This window comes from Hippocampus zosterae, chromosome 1, assembly GCF_025434085.1.
Source record: "Hippocampus zosterae strain Florida chromosome 1, ASM2543408v3, whole genome shotgun sequence".
NCBI classification, from domain to species: Eukaryota; Metazoa; Chordata; class Actinopteri; order Syngnathiformes; family Syngnathidae; genus Hippocampus; species Hippocampus zosterae.
Window position 1 is genome coordinate 5,553,401 of NC_067451.1, and position 20,722 is coordinate 5,574,122.

Consider the following 20,722-nt stretch of genomic DNA (forward strand, 5'->3'; position numbering starts at 1 on the left):
TGAGACTCAGTTCAAAACACAAGTTGGCTCCGTAACGATTTTCATTTATAATTATAGCAGCCAGAATCAATGGGAAGTATCGAGCCTGAAAAAGTGTTCTTACCTCAGGATCAATTCCATATAATTTCCAGATCAGCGCCGACTAATGGCCTTTCTATTGGCTTCACTCGGGGAGGGATGACTCTCACCCTTTTTTCGCTTTGTTGATGGCGAATCACCGCCCACTTTTTTTTTTGGAGCAATGCAAAACTAAAAGAACACATGCTAACCTCCCCGTTGAGCACGTGAAAAGGGCTCTTTTGTGTTCTTACATAGGTAGCCCCCACGAAATGATCGCATATTTCATCGTATATCTCGAAGGTTGGCCAATTTTTGACTCACACAGTGCCATTTAGAACAACTGAAAAACGCAGTGGCATAGAAGGCTTCATTGCTCATCAAAAAAAAAAAAAAACGCTAAAAGGTAGTCAAAGTTGTTTTGTAAGCCATTACTGCTATATTCACAGTTTCAACATGAACATTGCGCTTAATTATAGAACAATAACCAAAAAATGTACTTCATCATTTCATTTAAAAGTATTGCACAACATTGGTCAAATTACATCTGAATTTGAACGCATTGAATTTAAATGTTAAAGACAACTGAAATGTCTTAGGGAGTGATTCTGTCAACTACCACTAGAGGGAGCCTACATTGAAAAGACGGCTATGGTCTTCTTCCTGTTTTTGTCGCCAGCATGCTTGTTTACCTTGCATCTTACAGTTAAAAGGGCCCATTAGACCAAAATACCGACACTTGGGGTTGTTTTATACCAAAATTCATGTTTATTGTGAGCGGAATAAATGTAACAACAATCCAGCTCTCAAAAAAAGATGAAAGGCGGACGCGTGATCGTCCGACCTGATGAGATGGGAACTGTTCTGGATAAAAGCCAATCTCGATGATGCCTCCCCTTGACTCGCAACAAATGGTCTGCATTTCTTTTCTTCACAATTGCTTGGATGAGAGCTCGCCATTGATGCGCTGCAACTCTCTCTTGGCTTCGCACGGCGGGAAGTTGCTCATCTCGTAGTAGCGCGGGGCGATTTCCAACAACCTCGAAAAGAGCATCAGCGTTAATCCGAAAACTTTTTGATACAAGGGGAAGCTACTTGGTCATGGTCAGGTACCCGAAAACAGTATTTGCCAACTTTTTTAGAGCCAAAGAACATACTGAACATACATCGCATACATTGTGAAATAATGCCAATAAATATCGCTGGCTGTGATGACGGTGACAGGTTACAAAGGCACGCGTTACTTACAAAATTTGCATTTTTCCCAGTAATGACACATTTAACATGTTATCCAGTCAAGTATTCAGATTACAATGACTAAAAAAATGCCACAAAAAGTTACAATGAATACAATGAATATATTGACTTTGACTTGAAAGCAACATCCATCCATCCATCCATCCATCTTCTACCGCTTATCCGGGGCCAGGTCGCGGGGGCAACAGCTTTAGCAGGGAAGCCCAGACTTCCCTCTCCCTAGCTACTTCTTCCAGCTCTCCCCGGGGGATCCCGAGGCGTTCCCAGGCCAGCTGGGTGACATAGTCTCTCCAGCGTGTCCTGGGTCTTCCTCGGGGTCTCCTCCCGGTGGGACATGCCCGGAACACCTCACCAGGGAGGCGTTCAGGAGGCATCCGAATCAGATGCCCAAGCCACCTCATCTGGCTCCTCTCGATGTGGAGGAGAAGCGGCTCGACTCGGAGCCCCTCCCGGATGACCGAGCTTCTCACCTTATCTCTAAGGGAGAGCCCGGACACCCTGCGGAGAAAACTCATTTCGGCCGCTTGTATCCGGGATCTCGTTCTTTCGGTCACGACCCATAGCTCGTGACCATAGATGAGGGTTGGAACGTAGATCGACCGGTAAATTGAGAGCTTCGCCCTTTGGCTCAGCTCCTTCTTCACCACGACAGACCGATACAACGTCCGCATCACAGCAGACGCTGCACCGATCCGCCTGTCGATCCCTCGCTCCCTCCTGCCCTCACTCGTGAACAAGACCCCAAGATACTTAAACTCCTCCACTTGGGGCAAGATCTCCCCCCCGACCTGAAAGCAACATCAACATTTTGAAAGAGCAGCACCTTTCACCTCCGAAGGCACTTGCTGCTAACGAAAGAATTGACTGGACAACAAATAAACAACACATACGTACGTCTCAGCCATGGTGTCTACCTCACGCATGCATATTGTGCATGCGACAAAACTATTAGCTATTGAATGATAAAATACGCTTAACTGCTAAGATCATGGAATACGGTGCCATGACTGAGTACCAGTCATGGCAATCAACAAATAACTTGTCGCGCAGTTTGTGCTGTCGACGCAGTGTTTTCTAGCTTCAATAACACTACTTTTAAAAAACACACACACAGTGTGTGTGTGTTTGTAGCTGTGTTTGGATTGAAACGTACCAAGAGATTGTGTTACTTTTTACTGGGTAAATCTGGCAACATGAGACATTCGCATAGATAGATGAAACAAAATACATTATTTGGAGTGACTAAATAATTGTTGCGTCGATTGAGTGAAAGTGAATTTCCACACTGGTTGAGAATCACATGCGAGTGGGCAAGACTCACCACTGCGGGTGGATGCGGGTGCACATGCGGATGTAGTTCTTGGCCGTGAGCACATACTCGCCGTAGAGGAGCCACTCGGGCTTGTGGCCCAGCACGCTGGACGGGTGCAGCTGGACCACCTGCTTGTCTTTCACCGTCAAATAGTGGCCGCTGCGCTCAAGGTGAGCAACCTGCCCAAATTGAGACAAAAGCGGGCGGGTGGCCGAGTGAGTAAAACATCACTCCCACTTGGGTGATATTGCTTCATTGCTATTTGGTTTTGTTTCATTCATTCATCTTCCGTACCGCTTGATCCTCACTAGGGTCGCGGGTGGTGCTGGAGCCCATCCCGCCGTCTCCGGGCAGTAGGCGGGGGACACCCTGAATCGGTTGCCAGCCAATCGCAGGGCACACAGAGACGAACAACCATCCACGCTCACACTCACACCTAGGAACAATTTAGAGTGTTCAATCAGCCTGCCACGCATGTTTTTGGAATATGGGAGGAAACCGGAGCACCCGGAGAAAACCCACGCAGGCCCGGGGAGAACATGCAAACTCCACACAGGGAGGCCGGAGCTGGATTCAAACCCGGTACCTCTGCACTGTGAAGCCACGTGCTAACCACTGGACTACCGGGCCGCCTTGGTTTTGTTTGATTATGAAAAAAAAATCCCAAATAAAAAAAACAATAATTTGTTTCTCAACAGCAATCAGAAAAAAAATACGATTTCAACTATAATGTAAAACAACCCCGACCTGCATGAAGAAACCAGTGAGCAGCATGCGGCGGATGTGGACGTCGTCCCCGTCGCAGGTCCGCCGGGGCAAGCCCGATTGCTCCATGATGCGATCCAGCTGCAGACGCACGCTGTCCGCCGCCATGAGCGAGCGGTAGCTGACAAAGTTGTCGTAGCACCACTGCGATGACCGGTGGCCTGAGTGGGAAAATGAAGAGGTCAAAATCAAGAAGAGGGGATGCCGCACACTGACTTACTTTGTTGGAAGGCGAGGTAGACGTTGAGAAGAGTCAGGTGGTCTCCGTCTGGGTGGGCCAGTCGCATCTTGGCATCGTCGGCCGCCTTTTTGGCTTCAGGGGGTCGCATGAAGCACTGCGGGACTAAACAAGATTGGTATGGGCCCAAAGGGAGAAGTTAACCCAAGGGTGGACAAAGTACGGTCCCCACTACCCATTTACATTATCGCAACTGCGGGAATGTTTTTGCTATTCGTCTTTATTTATTTTGTTTTGATCATTTAGTACTTGACGTCATCTTGTGATGTCATCGGGAGGTTACAAGAGAGATACAAAGAGACCGGAGGAGTCACAGAAAGGCAGAAAGTACCCACCTGACAGCATGGCGGTGATGGAGAGTGCCTCGTCAGAGCACCCCAACTCGCAGCTGGCGACGACCATCTTGGCCAGCTGCGGATCCAGCGGGAACTCGGCCATCACGGCGCCCAGACCCGTCAGTTCGCCGTCGTCGTCCAGGGCCTCAAGGTGGTTGAGCAGTTCCAAAGCTCGCATCAGGGTCTCGGGGGCTGCCAAGGAAGTACGGGCACGATTATGGGTCAGCAAACTTGAACGCGGAAAAAGGCCAGAGACTCTCAAAGTGTTGTATGCAGGCTCCCTCTAGTGGTACACGAAAGAACTGCTGACTACGTACGGTTCAGTTGTACTGTAGTCAACTTTTAAGTACAATATTCATTCATTCATTCATTCATTCATCTTCCTAACCGCTTGATCCTCACTAGGGTCGCGGGGTGTGCTGGAGCCTATCCCAGCTGTCTCCGGGCAGCAGGCGGGGGACACCCTGAATCGGTTGCCAGCCAATCGCAGGGCACACAGAGACGAATAACCATTCGCACTCACACTCACACCTAGGGACAATGTAGAGTGTTCAATCAGCCTGCCATGCATATTTTTGGAATGTGGGAGGAAACCGGAGCACCCGGAGAAAACCCACGCAGGCCCGGGGAGAACATGCAAACTCCACACAGGGAGGCCGGAGCTGGAATCGAACCCGGTACCTCTGCACTGTGAAGCCGACGTACTAACCACTGGACTACCGGGCCGCCTATATTTGCACAAAATCTTTCAGGACGAGTTATTGCTGAAGTTTTGTTTGATAACAATTTCTATTGCTTTTTTTACGTGCAATACATTGAAGTGAAAAATTATTTGAGTGCACTATTGATACAGGGTAGGACGGCCAACTTCCTGCTCAGTTTGGCGCATGCCACTTCTTCTGTCGTCCGTGATTTGCATCATGGGTTTCATCCAGATGCAGTGACTGACCCCAATGACCAGTTGCATAAAAATGAACGTCCTCTCGGGTCCTGCTAGGAGCATGGGAAAAAAAAACACAGGGGTAGTTTGTTCGAAATCACGGATGGAAAACGAGGCCGCAACCACACTCTGAGTGGCCCATTCATTAATTTAATTGTGGGCACCTTCAGCATTTAAGTTGCTCATCTCCGGTCTAAACGGTTCAAAAATGTTGATCACTTGTATCACAGAGGCTTTATCCTGAACGTTTAACTTGCCGAGCAACCATACTAAGACATTAAAGTCTCATAAGCGAGCGCAGGAACTCGCAGAAATGTTCTCTGTTCACTGTGGGCCAAAGGAACATTAAACCCGGGTGCGGCTCAAAGGAATTTCTTTGGGAAATGTCACGAGGCAAATGAAACCTTCGTCCAATAAGTCATGGCGTTTGGGGCTGATTAGCTAGACAGCACCTCCAAAGGAAAACACAAACAAACACACACATCACACACAGACACACAGTGGCAGGAACAGGCAAACAAAACACGCTGTTAAGTCTTTGTATCACAGCGCGCCTCCTCTGGAGACACATCCCTGGCTGGCCCATTTACTCGGAGGCGGGCGCATAAAAATCGATCGGAAGAGACGAGAAATTATAAAGAGTCTGTCCAGGACTCAAAGCGTGCGGCAGCATCCAGGAACTTGTTAGGTTGCGGCGTCAATGCCAGCGGTGCATCAAAGGAATAAAAAGTCATCCTTCCTCCCCACTTCAGCCCGTCCCCGCTTGGCCGGCAGGCGAGGCCGATCCGATATGTTGACGCTTCCATTTTGTGAGGAATGCGGGGGTGGCGGTGGAGGTCAGTCACCGGAGGAATATAAAGGAGGAGGCAATAGCCCGGGCGATAGCGCCGCTATTGATGTAACCAATTTCGTTCGCAAAATGGCGCTTGCCACGCTGGGCGGGGGGATGGAGGGGGGCGGTGGGGAGATGGGTTTAATCTCAGAGGTGAGATGAAAACTATATTATGGTGAGGAGGAAGGGGGCGGCGAGGGTTTGGCGGTCTCCTCGGGAAGATGTAGTAACGCACGCTCTCGCGGGGAATCTGGTTGGCCTAATTCCAGCGTGATTCACAACAAGCGCCGCCGCGCTCTTCCAAGTAAAAGTGCTCATCAAAACTGCAAGCGCTCCGAAAAGCTCCAAATATGCAGCGTTTGATATCTGCCAGGATCATTTGATCTCGTCGTCTTTCGCCGGCTCCCGAGTGGCGCGGCGGACCCCGATTTGATACCGCGCATCAAACGGACGCAAGGTTTCAGAGCGCTTTGTAACCGCGTTTGTATCGATGAAGACGACACTGATCCCAATCAAGACGGCGGCGTTGTCTGATGTGAAATCAAATATGAGAGGACAAGGATCCCCCCCCCCCCCCCCCGTTCATCTTTCGCAGAGCTGCTATATTGCAGATGAGGGCGGCCCGGTAGTCCAGTGGTTAGCACGTCGGCTTCACAGTGCAGAGGTACCGGGTTCGATTCCAGCTCCGGCCTCCCTGTGTGGAGTTTGCATGTTCTCCCCGGGCCTGCGTGGGTTTTCTCCGGGTGCTCCGGTTTCCTCCCACATTCCAAAAACATGCGTGGCAGGCTGATAGAACACTCTAAGAGCGTGGATGGTTGTTCGTCTCTGTGTGCCCTGCGATTGGCTGGCAACCGATTCAGGGTGTCCCCCGCCTACTGCCCGGAGACGGCTGGGATGGGCTCCAGCACCCACCGCGACCCTAGTGAGGATCAAGCGGTACGGAAGATGAATGAATGAATGAATTTTAAAATGAGCTTTTACAGTTGAGTATTCGGGCAAATCCGAATTTAGAGCTGCACATTTTTAGCACGGTACCACGTTGGGCTGCAACATGTCGGACACTAACGAACTTGATGGACAGTGTAGTTCGGAGAAGAGACGAAGAAGCTGAGAAGAAATTTTAAAAAGTGTGTTTTAATGTGTTGAAAGGGTAATATTACAGATAAATGTTTTTATGGGCCCTTAACTCATTCACTCCCAAAGACGTTTATAAACGTCTTTTCAGACTTGGTCCAGAATTGGCTGGTACTGAATGAGTTGAGCCTGTAAAGGATCGTGAAATATCAGCACTAAAAAAGCTCACACTGTCAAATGGAAAGCAACTGTTTGATCCCTATGCGATCACCGTCTGGTAAGAAGACGTTTCAAAGTCCCCCATTGTCCAATGGCCTGATATTCATCGCGCTAACGGCGAAGAGCAACATCGCAAACAGTAATGCTAACGAATTAAGAGCTGGAGTCACTTGGAGAGAGAGCGCATGGAGGCTCATAGCTAAACGAGTCGGCTAACTGTTACTAGCTAGCAGTAGCAATCATCACACCATGCTTTTATTCCACAATTCCTAAACACTCAATATTTCAACACATACACCTTAAGTTAAACCAAATGGCCAATTTTCAAAACCTATACCAAAGCCACAATAAAAAAAATCATCTTGCCAGCCAAGCCACGGATATTAAGATATCCTTTATTTGTCCCACACTGGGGAAATTTACAGCCTCCAGCAGCATAAATGTCAACCATTCTTTTGCAACCATTATGCGCACAGCTTTTGATGACGTAAAACGGGAAGGGGTCGGGACTTTTACACTCACCTGGTGGATCCATGAAGTCAAAATGCACCAGGTCGTCGATTCCCAACTTCTTCAGCTGCAGCACCGTTGAGCCCAGATTGGACCTTAGGATCTCTGGATAGGCGTTGTCCTGTGCAACAAGGAGCGGTAAGCGAGGCCTGAGATGTTTTTTTTTTCAAGCATTTACCGCTTCCTACCCGCATCTCTGTCCTGTAGGTCTTTTTGGTATACAATCGGAAGCACTTCCCGGGACGCGTGCGTCCGGCTCGGCCCATCCTCTGTTGGGCCGACGATTTGCTGATGGCGGATACCAGAAGGGACTCCACTCGGACGCGAGGGTTGTACACCTGTCCAGGCAGGAAATTGCCACTACTACTGCATACAAACAGCGCCAATGTCCTAGCTCAAGCTACATCGAAGAAATATGCTGCAACACGAGGTCTGCCAACCTTTTGCTTGGCAAATCCAGGGTCGATCACAAACACGATGCCATCGATGGTGAGGGATGTCTCAGCGATGTTGGTTGACACGACAATCTGCGGGAAAAGAAGGCCAGTGAGTTGAGACATAACCTGACATCAAATTAATGGAGATTCGTCTTGACCAAAACTCAAATTTAGTCATCTCCGCATGTTATTGAAATTTGTAGTAACTAGATAACATATCAACAGTGAAGTGTAGAATGATGAAAAATGTAAAACCTCCAGAGTCTTTTTAAGCATTTCTACTCATTTTAGAATTCATCCATCCATTCTCCGAACCGCTTGATCCTCACTAGGGTCGGGGGGGGTGCTGGAGCCTATCCCAGCTGTCTCCAGGCAGTAGGCGGGGGACACCCTGAATCGGTTGCCAGCCAATCGCAGGGCACACAGAGACGAACAACCATTTGCACTCACACTCACACCTAGGGACAATTTAGAGTGTTCAATCAGCCTGCCATGCATATTTTTGGAATGTGGGAGGAAACCGGAGCACCCGGAGAAAACCCACGCAGGCCCGGGGAGAACATGCAAACTCCACACAGGGAGGCCGGAGCTGGAATCGAACCCGGTACCTCTGCACTGTGAAGCCGACGTGCTAAACACTGGACTACCGGGCTTTGTTTACCAAATTTCGTGTTGCTACGTTAACCCATTCATGCACCACCGTCATAACCGCTGGGCCTGAAAGAGTTAAACTGGCTTCGGGGGCTGAATTTGAAAAATAATCTGACGATTTTGGGGAGCCATTTGGAGTTTTTGAGTATGACTGATGATTTACTTTCATCGACCTGAAGCACACATTACACTCCGGGCACCCGTAAGTTAAGGTACCTCCGAAAAACCTTACTGAGACAATGAAAAGTAATATTTGCAAATAGAAAGGGAGGCAGAACCTCCAGCGCATTCTGGTCCCGGATCAGTTTTGATTACAATTATCCCGACAGCAAGACTGCCTATGAGAAATGACAGTCAAATGAGTCATCGCACCCGATGGGTCCGTGGCTGTCAGCATATACACAAACAGCACATCACGCGAACGCAAAGCGCCCGCCGCTGGGGTGAGATCTCCTTATATAACGATGGCCCTTTTAGATTCATCACAGCACTCAGGACTGTGACGGCTGACTAATAGCTCACTCCAACTGGCAACTGCCTCTCTAGTGTCATAACTTAATATGCGGGTGGGCGTCGAATGAAAATAAATAAATGCTTCTTTCCGTGTACATCGGCAACTTGTGTTTACTTACCTCAGCCAAGACGAGGCAACCGTGAATCTAATCATAAGTGGAGAAACTTTCCAGATTTATTTTTTACTCTATACTGTATGCACGTTCAAACTCGTCACATTGCTCAGTGGGCCTCTGTCTTGCCTTGTGGACCTGAATTATTTGAGTTGAGAGTTTTATGACGAGTCATCACTCGCCGCAGTGTTTAGCCGAATAACACAAATGTTTCACAACTTCGTTACCCAGAAAAGAGCAGCTTCAAACCAAAATGGCAGGCTTTTTTTCTTTTTTGGGCATGACGTCTTGAGACTTTTTTTGTGTCTCTACTCAAGATAGTTGAACACTCTAAATTGTCCCTAGGTGTGAGTGTGAGTGCGAATGGTTGTTTGTTTCTGTGTGCCCTGCGATTGGCTGGCAACCGATTCAGGGTGTCCCCCGCCTACTGCCCGAAGACAGTTGGGATAGGATCCAGCACCCCCCGCGACCCTAGTGAGGATCAAGCGGCTCGGAAGATGAATGAATGAATGAATACTCAAGATAGATATGTCCACCAAATTTCATGTTACTAACTGACATTTTCAAACCAAATGTACTGCATTTTTGACATTTAATGGCCAATCAGCAAACCTGAAATGAGCATAAAATGGCCGCAACAAACTACTTTTTGGGCATGGTTTCTTGAAACTTTTTTGTGTAACTACTCGTGATAAATATAACCACCACATTTCGTGTTCTAAGTGACATTGTCAAACCCAATTTATCTGAACGACGACCGTGAACGATTAATGGCCAGTCAGCAAACCTAAGATGAATACACAATAGCTGCTTCAAACCTAAATGGCAGACTTCCTGGTCTTTTTGAGCATGGCTTATTGAGACTTTTTTGTGTATCTAATCATGATAGAGATATCTACTAAATTTGACGTTGCTAAGTGACATTTTCAGACCAAATGTCTTTTTTTTTAAACATTTAATGGCTAGTTAGCAAACCTGAATTTAGCATAAAATGGCCGCTTCAAACCAAAATGGCTGACTTCTTGTGTCTTTTTGGGGGTGGATCCTGGAGACTTTTTTTGTTAACGTACTAATGATGGAAACGTTTTCCACATTTCAGGTTGCTAAATTTCGCTGTCACCAGAGAGTTTTGAAGAATTGAATTTCTGATCTTTTGGGAACAAGATGGTCGAGCGCTTACCCGTACGCACCAATAGGCAAGGCTGTCTGTGGGACAGAAGCAGCTGCCGCGCATGACACCCTCTCCCATTTCCCCATCATATCGTCGGCGTCATTGACTGCATTGATTGTGAAGGATTATCTCGGCCGGGGCCATTACGCCCGATGCCTGCTGGCTCTTTCCAGTCTGTTGGCACGCTAGATAATCCGGGCCTTGCTTCATCAGTAATATCATTAAAGCGTCGTTTCTGCGTGTTATTTCTGGGTTATTACCTGCAGAGGGAGCGAGCGCAGCGGCTAACGCGGGCCATCGCTCACAGTTTAACGCTCGCGACCCGAGCTTTGTTGACAAATAAAGCTTCGGGCTTAAACTGAAAAGTGCGTCAAACGACGCGTCCGCATTCAAAAGGGTCGAGAGATTTGACGTAACACTCCAGATAAACTCATCGTAACGCATTTGTCCAAGAGAGATTACAGTCGGGGGTGGGGGGGGGGGGGGGGAGGCAAGACAATCAGCCGCTCTCCCGGACAAATGGCGAATAAATGACGAGCCAGTGCTTTATGTTAATTGAGGGCTGCCTAATGCAGTCGTTAGCATGCGCAGCGGCGGGCGTGACAAGCCTTAATTCTTTTTCACGACTTCCTCTCGGGGAGGCTCCGATGACATCTCTGCATTTTTCACTCGACGTGAGGCCACCCAGGAGGAGTGCGTATTACCTCCTTCCATTGGTGGCCAGGATTGCTGGCTCATGGAGTTGCTCCTTCCTTGACTTCCTGTTTTATGTCAACGATTCAAGAAGGTCCAAACAGGAGGAAGAATGTTCGATTTCATACCAGGTTTAGTTTAGTGTTGTCACAAACCGTGTGCATTAAATATTCAATTCATGGTAGAAATGCTTTGATTATAGCATTTTTTTTGCATTACCATTCATTCCAGGAGTTGGAAGTGCTTTTTTGTTTAGTGTAGTTTTGTTTGGTTTTTTTATCTCAAGGCATGAGTGTATATACAAATATAAAATTAGCAAAGTAATTAAGCAACTGTAAGGAGAGCCACAGATGCCGATGCACTTTCTGACACTTATTCAACAGGACCAAGAGTCAAACACACAAATGCAAAATGAAAACACTCACAAGGAGCGACGTCACTCACTGGGCCATGCCCCATAAAGGCCCACATCCAAAATGTTCATCATCCTGTGTGTGACTGAGCTTGGTAACCGATTTTTAACTGGATTGTCTGTCGTAATTCTGCTCATTCCTTGGATTGTTTACCTTCCTTCCGATAGCGCCATTGGGTTTATTGGCCGGAGGCGACTCGAAGATTCTTTGCTGCTGCAGTGGCGGCAGCGTGGAGTACAGCGGGATAATTTTCACCTCGCCGGCGTCGGGTCCCAAGTCGTTGACCTCTGCCTTGATGCGTTTGCAGGCTTCCTCGATTTCCTGTAAGACAAACCGAGCATGAATCAAATAAAGCGGCCACGAAACAGAAGCACGCCGCTACCACTTGCACCTATCCCCTCCAATTTGACGCCACAGCTTCAGCGTGGTGGCGAGCAATCACGGAAACTGTAACTTTCGAGCCAGTCAGACACAAACAGGCTTCATGATTCTGCAGCACAGCGTTGTAAAGCGGAATATGCCGCACCGCCGGCAAATCAGTTCAGTCAGGCTCAAGCTTCTGGAGCCAGACTGAAGGAAGGCCTGAGTGGCGGCAGGAGTTAGACAACATGACAGCACCGGCGCAAGGTAACACGTGCACTTGGAGTTGACAGGCTGGACACTTTTATTTATGGACACACATCCACATAGAAACGTCTTAAAACTGCACATAAATGTCGTTCTTTTTTTTTTTTTAATCTTCCAACTGTCAACATCACAGCCTGGATACAAGTGACTGCAAGCCTGGGCTGTAGCACCACCTGCAGGCTAGTGAATGCATCGCATGGCCAGCCAGCCAGTAAAAAAATGCAAAACAAGAAATCCATCCATCCATCCATTTTCTGGACCGCTTAATCCTCACTAGGGTCGCGGGGGGTGCTGGAGCCTATCCCAGCCGTCTTCGGGCAGAAGGTGGGGGACACCCTGGATCAGTTGCCAGCCAATCGCAGGGCACACAGAGACGAACAACCAGTCACGCTCACACTCACACCTAGGGACAATTTGGAGTGTTCAATCAGCCTGCCACGCATGTATTTGGAATGTGGGAGGAAACCGGAGCACCCGGAGAAAACCCACGCAGGCCCGGGGAGAACATGCAAACTCCACACAGGGAGGCCGGAGCTGGAATCGAACCCGGTACCTCTGCACTGTGAAGCCGACGTGCTAACCACTGGACTACCGGGCCGCCCAAAACAAAAAATAATAATAATAAATAATAATAATAACAATAATGCATGGTCAGCAAAGAGAAATTTACAGAGAGACAAAAAGAGAGATAAAAAGAGAGACCTAGAAAGAGAAAAAAGAAAGCGAGACAGACAGATGTACGTATGTATTTGTGGCCCGCAGTCTTTTTTAGGGGCCCACAGGATGTACAAAAACAACTCTTGACACAGCCGACAACTTTATTGGGTGGTGAAAAGTGGATCGCAACACCCACTTCCTCCATGGGTGCGACGCACCAGAAAGCTGTTGCGACTACTACCAGGAACAAATTTGCGTCTTCGAACTTCGAGCTAGAATTTGTTAGAATCTGAATCTTCGAGCATCTAAATTAGTATCGTTTGTCTTTATAATTGATACAAATAATTTGCTTTCAGAATCAAGAATTATTTCCCTACACTTTCTTCTGTCGGTGTCAAGATTTGTGAATATATCATACGAATAATTGATGAGTGTGAAGCATGTCTGAGGTTTTTTTTCCCACCGTTGAACGTGAATGAGCGAGCTCACCGGCGGTCTCTTTGTACATCACATGAAGTCAAAGCCTTCCGATGGCCGTGTGTCTCTTAATCAACACTGTGACAAGTGGGAAACCGGTAAATCGGAATGGATCGGTCAAATTAGCCGGCGTATTAAGAGCCAATCAAGCCTCGGGATGCAGCAGCTGCTGCGGAGGGGGAAAAAAAAGCGATCTTTGCCAAAGCGCTGGAAGCAAGCTGGGCTGGTGTTCCCGAAGGAATACGGCCCACGTGTTGGGTCGTGTCCACCAGCCAATACCCACGCGCTTTCCTCTACGAGGTCACCCTCTCTGGATTTGCCCCACTCACCGCACTGCTGTGCGGTGTTTTGACTCTCGCAGTTGAGAGTTGAGAGGGAAGCTTAAACATTAGGATTTATCTTTGCTTGAAAGTTGCGATGGGTTTGGTGTTGAAAGCTGGGGTGTACCAAACTAAAAAAAAACACGGATTGCCTCCCCATCATTAGTCCACTTCAAAGTTGCTGCGAGGCCGTAGAGGTGAAGAAGAAGAAGAGCTAGAAGGAGGCTGCAACGGCACCCTTTGAACATTACACTCCTTCGACCCAATTAGGATGCTCAATCATGAACAACCCCCCTGCCCCCCCCAAAAAATCAAATAAAATTGGAGCGCATGAGCCACAAACATCACAGATGACGTTTTTTTTTTTTAATAATTTGCAGTGATGCCTTGAAATAAGTGCCCTGGACTTGGGATATGCCCTTTTAAAAATTTTCTTCAGCTCCAAGAAGAACTTGACAAACAAGTGTGTCTCAGAGGCCCAACACGAGACGGCGACGACATACTTGACAACACCCGGGCACCATCAATTCAGATTGGTTTCCTTGCGCTAGAAGTACAAGATCAGTTGGTGGTGCTGATGGACCATTAAACTGACGTGCCATCTGCCAATATCCTCCACAGAAGAAAGGAAGGACCATCCATGAGTTACAGTCATATTTTCTGCGTCCATTTTACATGGTCGTCGGTTATATGCAGAGCAAATGAGGCGGCCCGGTAGTCCAGTGGTTAGCACGTCGGCTTCACAGTGCAGAGGTACCGGGTTCGATTCCAGCTCCGGCCTCCCTGTGTGGAGTTTGCATGTTCTCCCCGGGCCTGTGTGGGTTTTCTCCGGGTGCTCCGGTTTCCTCCCACATTCCAAAAATATGCATGGCAGGCTGATTGGACACTCTAAATTGTCCCTAGGTGTGAGTGTGAGCGTGGATGGTTGTTCGTTTCTGTGTGCCCTGCGATTGGCTGGCAACCGATTCAGGGTGTCCCCCGCCTACTACCCGAAGACAGCTGGGATAGGCTCCAGCACCCCCCGCGACCCTAGTGAGGATCAAGCGGCTCGGAAGATGAATGAATGAATGAATGAATGAAACAATGAAAACTGTTGTGTGTGTGCACAATAAACCCTCTGTCCGCACATCTTTATTTCCTGCAATGGCAATGACAAGTAAAGAAAAAAAAATCAAACAAACACCGACTGCTTGTTTATCAGGCTTCGACTGGAAATCTAGAGACATTTGTGGAGCTTTTCTGTGTGCGTGTGTTCACCCAGCTGTAACCAAATTCATCATTCCGAGAGTGAACCCTGCCCTCTATTACACATCAATGGGCAAGCGTGTGCAGGGGAAAGAAATGACTTAATTTCAGGAGATGGTGGGGAGGAAGGAACGACAGGTTGGTCACTCCTCTCCTTCTCGCTTAGGTATGCTATTTGCACAAGCATTTGGCCTCAAAACGGACGCGATAACGCCCTTGGTCTACATCGGGGGTGTCCAAACTTGTTTTGAGGGTTGCATCCAGACACCCCTGGTAGAGATCATTGTGTCCTGTGCACCCTCGAAACATGAATGGCAGACAGACAAGGCAAGAAATGTGACCTACAATTTCAAGTAACAGAGTCGGAAACACGAACAGGAAGTCAGAATCATTGACTGTTTGGATGACAATAGATAGGCTAGAAATTGTACCGGCTTTACGGTTAGCAAAAGGTAGCTCACGTTAGTTTGTCACGTTTGATGTGCTGCTGATAGCATATCATAAAGTCCGCTTGTCACAGGGTGAGCTGCACTGTGTTTGTTCATAGCGTGTGTGTTGAAAATATGAGGCAGTTGACTGCTTGTGTGCCGTTTCCGTAAAATGCCATCAACTGGAATCCTAATAAGGAGTGCCGTCAACTTAATGCTGTCAACGACCTATTTATTCATTCTTTTTAAATGGAATGGGTGGAGAAATGTTTTGGCAAACTCTGTGTTTAACATCTCTCTGGAAAGGGAATGAATGAATGAATGTGTTTTGTGTTTTTTGTTATTGTAAAGCGTCCTTGGGTGTCGTGAAAGGCGCTTATAAATAAAATGTATTATTATAATGAATAAAATAAATAAATAAATAGCAATAAATAAAACATTGCCACCACTGTTGGCAGCAGATGGCAGCATTGGATCTCTCATGGATGGTGCCACAATGTGTAAGATCCCAAAAGATGGCGGACCCACAGAAATGTGATCGTGACACGCATCCTGGGATCGATTAAAGTGTTTGTCACATTAAATCTATTACCAAAGTGTCACAAAAGAGAGAAAAGATGACAGAGATTCTTAAAATTTGAGGTAGAAGCGTTGATATAATGTACGCACGCGTGCACGCACACACACGAATAAATACTACTACTACTACTACTACCGGTACTAAACTGTGAACACATGCAATTATAATTAATCAGCAGTAACTCATAATTTGACACTCAGAGCCTCAGCGCTGTAGCGGATTACTGCAGTCATACCTCTTGCCCGGTGAGGAACAGCAAAATATCCCCTTGGTCCTCCTCGCACATGTGGATCTGGACAACGGTGCGGACGGCCGCCTCCAGGTAGTCACGCTCGGGTTCGGGCGTGTAGAAGACCTCCACGGGGTGCGTGCGTCCAGGGATGGACAGCAGCGGGCAGCCGTCAAAGAATGCCTGGAACTTGCCTGCGTCCAGTGTGGCGCTCATGACGATTACCTGCAACAGGGAAAAACAGCCAGGGAGAGCGGCCATTTATGGAGCGGCCACTCGAGCGGAGAATGAGTTCATTATCCGTGACAATGATGATGATGACACAAGGTGGTAAAAAGCCACACAGGATGAGTGTTGTTCTTGCAGGCTTTTGGGACGCTCTCGCAAGATGTCGGCGACTGACACGGGGGACACCGCAGTCCTCGTCGGCTCATGTTGGGTACATGTCATTCCCTTCCAAGCCATCTGATCAAGCGCATTAGGATTCTGAGGGAAAGCGTGTCACTCCCTTTTCAATCTCCGCTATATTCCGGGGCCAGCATCTCGGCATTTTCGCTTTCCGCACGGCGGGGCATCATAATTGATCTTAATCAAGGCAAATTAAACATCCCGGATTCGCCAGCCGATGGGGATGCAGGAGATGGGGAGGGCGTGCGCTAGGAAGGAGGATCGTTCGCAATAACCTCAGATTCCACAATGACAAACAATCAAGGCGTTATCCATCTGCTTTATGAGCACTGCAGTTAACACCCGAGTCAGGTTTAGCGTGACTTGCCGATGGATTAACTTTTGGAAGTAAATAAAGAATGGTTTTCAGACTACAAGGGACTTCTCGAGGCAGGGCTTCACCCCCCGGTCATTACTGCTCGGTGTAAGAAGGTATAAGTGTGTCAGCAGTGGTGGCCGTGTCATTAAACATTCGGCATCATCAGTCCGTCATTATTTCAGGCAGGTTTCAGCGGTTTGGGGGACGGAAGAAAATAGCTTCCATCTGTGCTTAGTCCATTAATGGCGGACTCGCAGACCTTCCACCTGTACCAATGGACTGATTGTTGACGTCACAACATTGCTCCCCACCTCTGGTGTCATTTTCCCAATCAGACGTATCATATTTACCTTGAGGTCCGATCTTTGGCGGAGTACCCGCTTGAGGACGCCTAGAAGGACGTCTGTGGCGAGCGTGCGTTCGTGAGCCTCATCCAGAACAATGACGCCGTAGTGATCCAGCCACGGGTCGCTCATGGCCTCCCGCAGCAGCATCCCGTCCGTCAAGTACCTGTGATAATAAATTGTGATTTAGAAATATTTCTGTTCCTGTTAGGATCTTGTGAAGTTGTAATGGACATTAATATGTTAGCATTATCACTGCAATGACGTGTGGGTTAGGTCTTGGTGGAGCTCAAGCTCCTCAGAATGGTTACATATCGTACGGTATGTGTGACTTTGATATGTGTTCTTACTTGAGTACGGTTTTGGTAGAGCTGCAGTCCTCAAAGCGGATGGAGTACCCCACTTCTTGGCCCAGCGTGACATCCATCTCATCGGCCACCCTCCGGGCGACGCTCATGGCCGCCACCCGCCTGGGCTGGGTGCAGGCCACCGCCCGCTTGGCTTCCCCCGTGGACTGAAACTTTTCCACACACCACTGGGGGATCTGATGGACAAAAAAAAGAGGAGGTGAAAAGGAAGGCAAAATGTTGGATCGGTCAGTCCAGAATTTAGAGGAGAGTTTAAGGCACCACAATTTGTTGAAAAATTGTGATTAGAGAAATTAGTTTAATTACTTCATGTCTTTATTTAATTTACCCACATGCTTCTCCTACCTGTGTGGTCTTTCCAGAGCCGGTCTCTCCTACAATAAGGAAACACTGGTGATGCATCAGGATGTGTGTGAAATTCTCTCGGTAGTCCCACACGGGGAGCTGTTGCCGTTTCTTGAGAATCTGGTGGTATCGAGCTGTGTAGGGCAGCTGAGTGAACGGGTTGATGTGCTCCTGCGTGGCGGTTTGACTTCGGTCAGTCTCCGTTTCTCCACACTGGACACAGGAGCCAGACCTTGACTGCTCATCACCACCTCGGCACCTATCCCTGTCACGCCTGGAGGGGACAGAGACAGAAACATGAAACTGTTATAATTATTTTGCAAGGGTTAGATATTGCAAACACACTTCACATGCATGCGAGTGGCTGAATTGGTTGCATAAACTTTGTAGGTGGACGCTTTATGTAGTGTGTATTTCCGTGCATGAGCTTTCCGGACAGAGTTGCCACATCGAATATGGCGCACACACTAGCGTATTGCAGGAACGGGCGAACGCGTTCAAAAAGTCCTCTACGTGTATCTTTCGACTGATAGCGAGCATTCTGTCATTATATTGAAAACGCTCATCGCATTAATTCGAGGAGAGGCTTGAAGGGCATTGGACAATTTTATAACAATACAGTACTGTAAATAAGACCAGAGCCTAATTCTTGTTGGTCGGTAGAACTTTCGGAGTAGAAGTCACGTGACGACCGCCAACCAATTGTAACAATGCTAACCCAGAACGAGTCGACTGATGTCAAACTGTCGCACGTCGTAGTCTCTCAATTTCCAATTTTTGGGACAGAAGCACCATGATTTATAACATCTGATGAGTCGTCGAAAGATGCTGACTTCGTGAGAAAAAATAAATCATAAAAATACGCCCAATTATTAACAAACCCGATGCCTGCTACTGGGCTAGCATCATGGGCTGCCCAATGTGAAAAGAAACACTGCATACATTCTTCATCGAAACTGAAAAATGACACCCATGTTCGTCCTCACCTCATCATGTTTATCCTTAAACAGGTGTCACGATGTCGACACGTCGCATGCTTGCAGGGAATCGGGTCGTTCAAGCTTGATGAGGAGGACGAGAGAGATGCTGATGCACTGAGCGCCCGCCCCCTTCGGCTGCAAACGCTGCTGCAACTGCAGCACTGAAAGGATCCGTCGCTATTCACTTGGGAAAAGAAAAAATATACCGAGAAAATGCTCATCGGTTGAAAAACAATCTATACATCAATTGAGAATTGGAGAACATTTCCTGCCCTTTGAAATTTAAAATACTGGAATCCATGCACAAAACACAGAAACATGCACGAGTTGTTAAAAAAATAAATGTAATTTTTGCTGTATTAAACATGAATCATATCAAGTATTGAGAGGAAAATCAATTAATTCTTAGCGTTTGTTTATCAAATGGATCAGCTATTTTAATCATCGATTTATGATTTAATAACCTTGTTTAACTGCAAATTGTTTAACTTCAAATCCTCTGATTTCAGCCTCTCAACAGTAAATATTTCTGCAGTCTTCTGTGAAAGTAGTCCGAATATCTTCGTGTCGAATCAAAGTCGGACATTCCCAAACATCTTCTTTTACTTTGTAAAACATTATTCAACATTTTTGCCAATTTTATGGCTGATGGTACATACCAAACCTATAAATCAATCAATCATCATATGTACTGTATGTTGTTGCAGTTTCTGCACAATCATTTTGAAATAATTTCCTTTTTTAAATTAAGTAATTGAAATTGATTTTTTTTTCCAGATTCATTGATGAATTGAAATATTGAGTCAACAGTTTAATCCAAGGGGTTCCCAAATTATGGCCCATTTGACCCTGCCCTCTAACCCTCGTGTTGTCCTTGGGTCAAAATGACCCGTCACTGTGTTAAAAACGCCCCAAAAAACTCCTGAATGATACATTTTTAACTTGAAATTTTATGACTTTTCCTAGATTGTCCCCAACTGCAGAAATTTTTAAATGTTGTTTTTATTCACATTTCCATGGAAGCTGTACAAAAAAAGTACAAAGGTGGTCTTCGGGGCAAAATGACCCATGATGCAAATAGGGTTGAAATCAAGGTCACAAAGTTATTTACACGTGATAAAAAGTTTCAGTGTTTTAGTTCTGTCTCAGATCAATTAGTAGAACACGTGAACAAGGCGGTAGCAGACATGCACAAGACAAGATAGGTGGCGTTCTCGTAGATGGCAGAACTCTTTTTTTTTTTTTGTGGATTTCAAGGGGCTATAAAGAGAGAGAGTTGTTTAGTTATTATTTATTTCCTGTTTTTTTCTGTGAAGAACTCAGAGAGGGTTATTTAGTTGTTATTTATTTCATTAATAGTGTTATTATTTGTTTCGTGACTTTTTTTTCTGTAAAGAACCTGGAAAGGGTTATTTGCTTATGTGTGGCTTTCTGGGAAACAATAAATTTTTTAAGCTCCCCTACGATCGTTGATGTTACAAACTGACACCGGTCCTCCATCGGAGAAGGGAAAATTTATGTGGCCCTCACAGGAAAAAGTTTGAGGACCCCTGGTTTAATCGATTATGAAAGTAATCAAGAATTGTTGAACTTTTTAAAATTACCAAATTGCTCAATGACCAACTTAACATAGCTAATGAAAAAGAAGTGCTTTATGATTGTGTTTGTCTTCCTTGTTACTGTCAAAACACATTTTCCATCGTTGTAATTGTGTTCTGTGATTGTGACTCTCAACATAAATGCAGCCCGATTGCTAAAATCTTTTTAGCCATCACGAGAAATAGGAAAAAAAGTGAGCAACATGACTCAGCAGCAACATCATGAAT

At 46.8% G+C, this 20,722-nt stretch overlaps 1 protein-coding gene across 1 annotated transcript; it reads right to left on the minus strand.

Moving 5' to 3' along the window:
* Positions 1-670: 670 nt before the first annotated feature.
* LOC127608912 (putative pre-mRNA-splicing factor ATP-dependent RNA helicase PRP1) lies at positions 671-19,064 on the minus strand. The gene is made up of 14 exons (XM_052078430.1): positions 18,903-19,064; positions 17,917-18,190; positions 17,554-17,747; positions 17,210-17,369; positions 16,100-16,318; positions 11,684-11,851; positions 7,980-8,066; positions 7,728-7,877; positions 7,552-7,660; positions 3,965-4,156; positions 3,612-3,734; positions 3,374-3,552; positions 2,636-2,805; positions 671-1,097 (listed from the first exon to the last, which is right to left on the minus strand). The coding sequence occupies exons 1-14, from the start codon at positions 18,908-18,910 to the stop codon at positions 989-991; spliced, it is 2,142 nt and encodes a 713-aa protein (XP_051934390.1). The 5' UTR covers positions 18,911-19,064; the 3' UTR covers positions 671-988.
* Between the last annotated feature and the right edge of the window lie 1,658 nt (positions 19,065-20,722).

What these genes read in the sequence shown, in the direction of transcription:
- LOC127608912 (XM_052078430.1), bottom strand. An exon ending in CCTACAGGACAGAGATGCGG is followed by an intron (nt 7,661 to 7,727) that starts GTAGGAAGCGGT and finishes CTTGTTGCACAG; the next exon opens with GACAACGCCTATCCAGAGAT. An exon ending in CTACCTCGCCTTCCAACAAA is followed by an intron (nt 3,553 to 3,611) that starts GTAAGTCAGTGT and finishes TTTCCCACTCAG; the next exon opens with GCCACCGGTCATCGCAGTGG.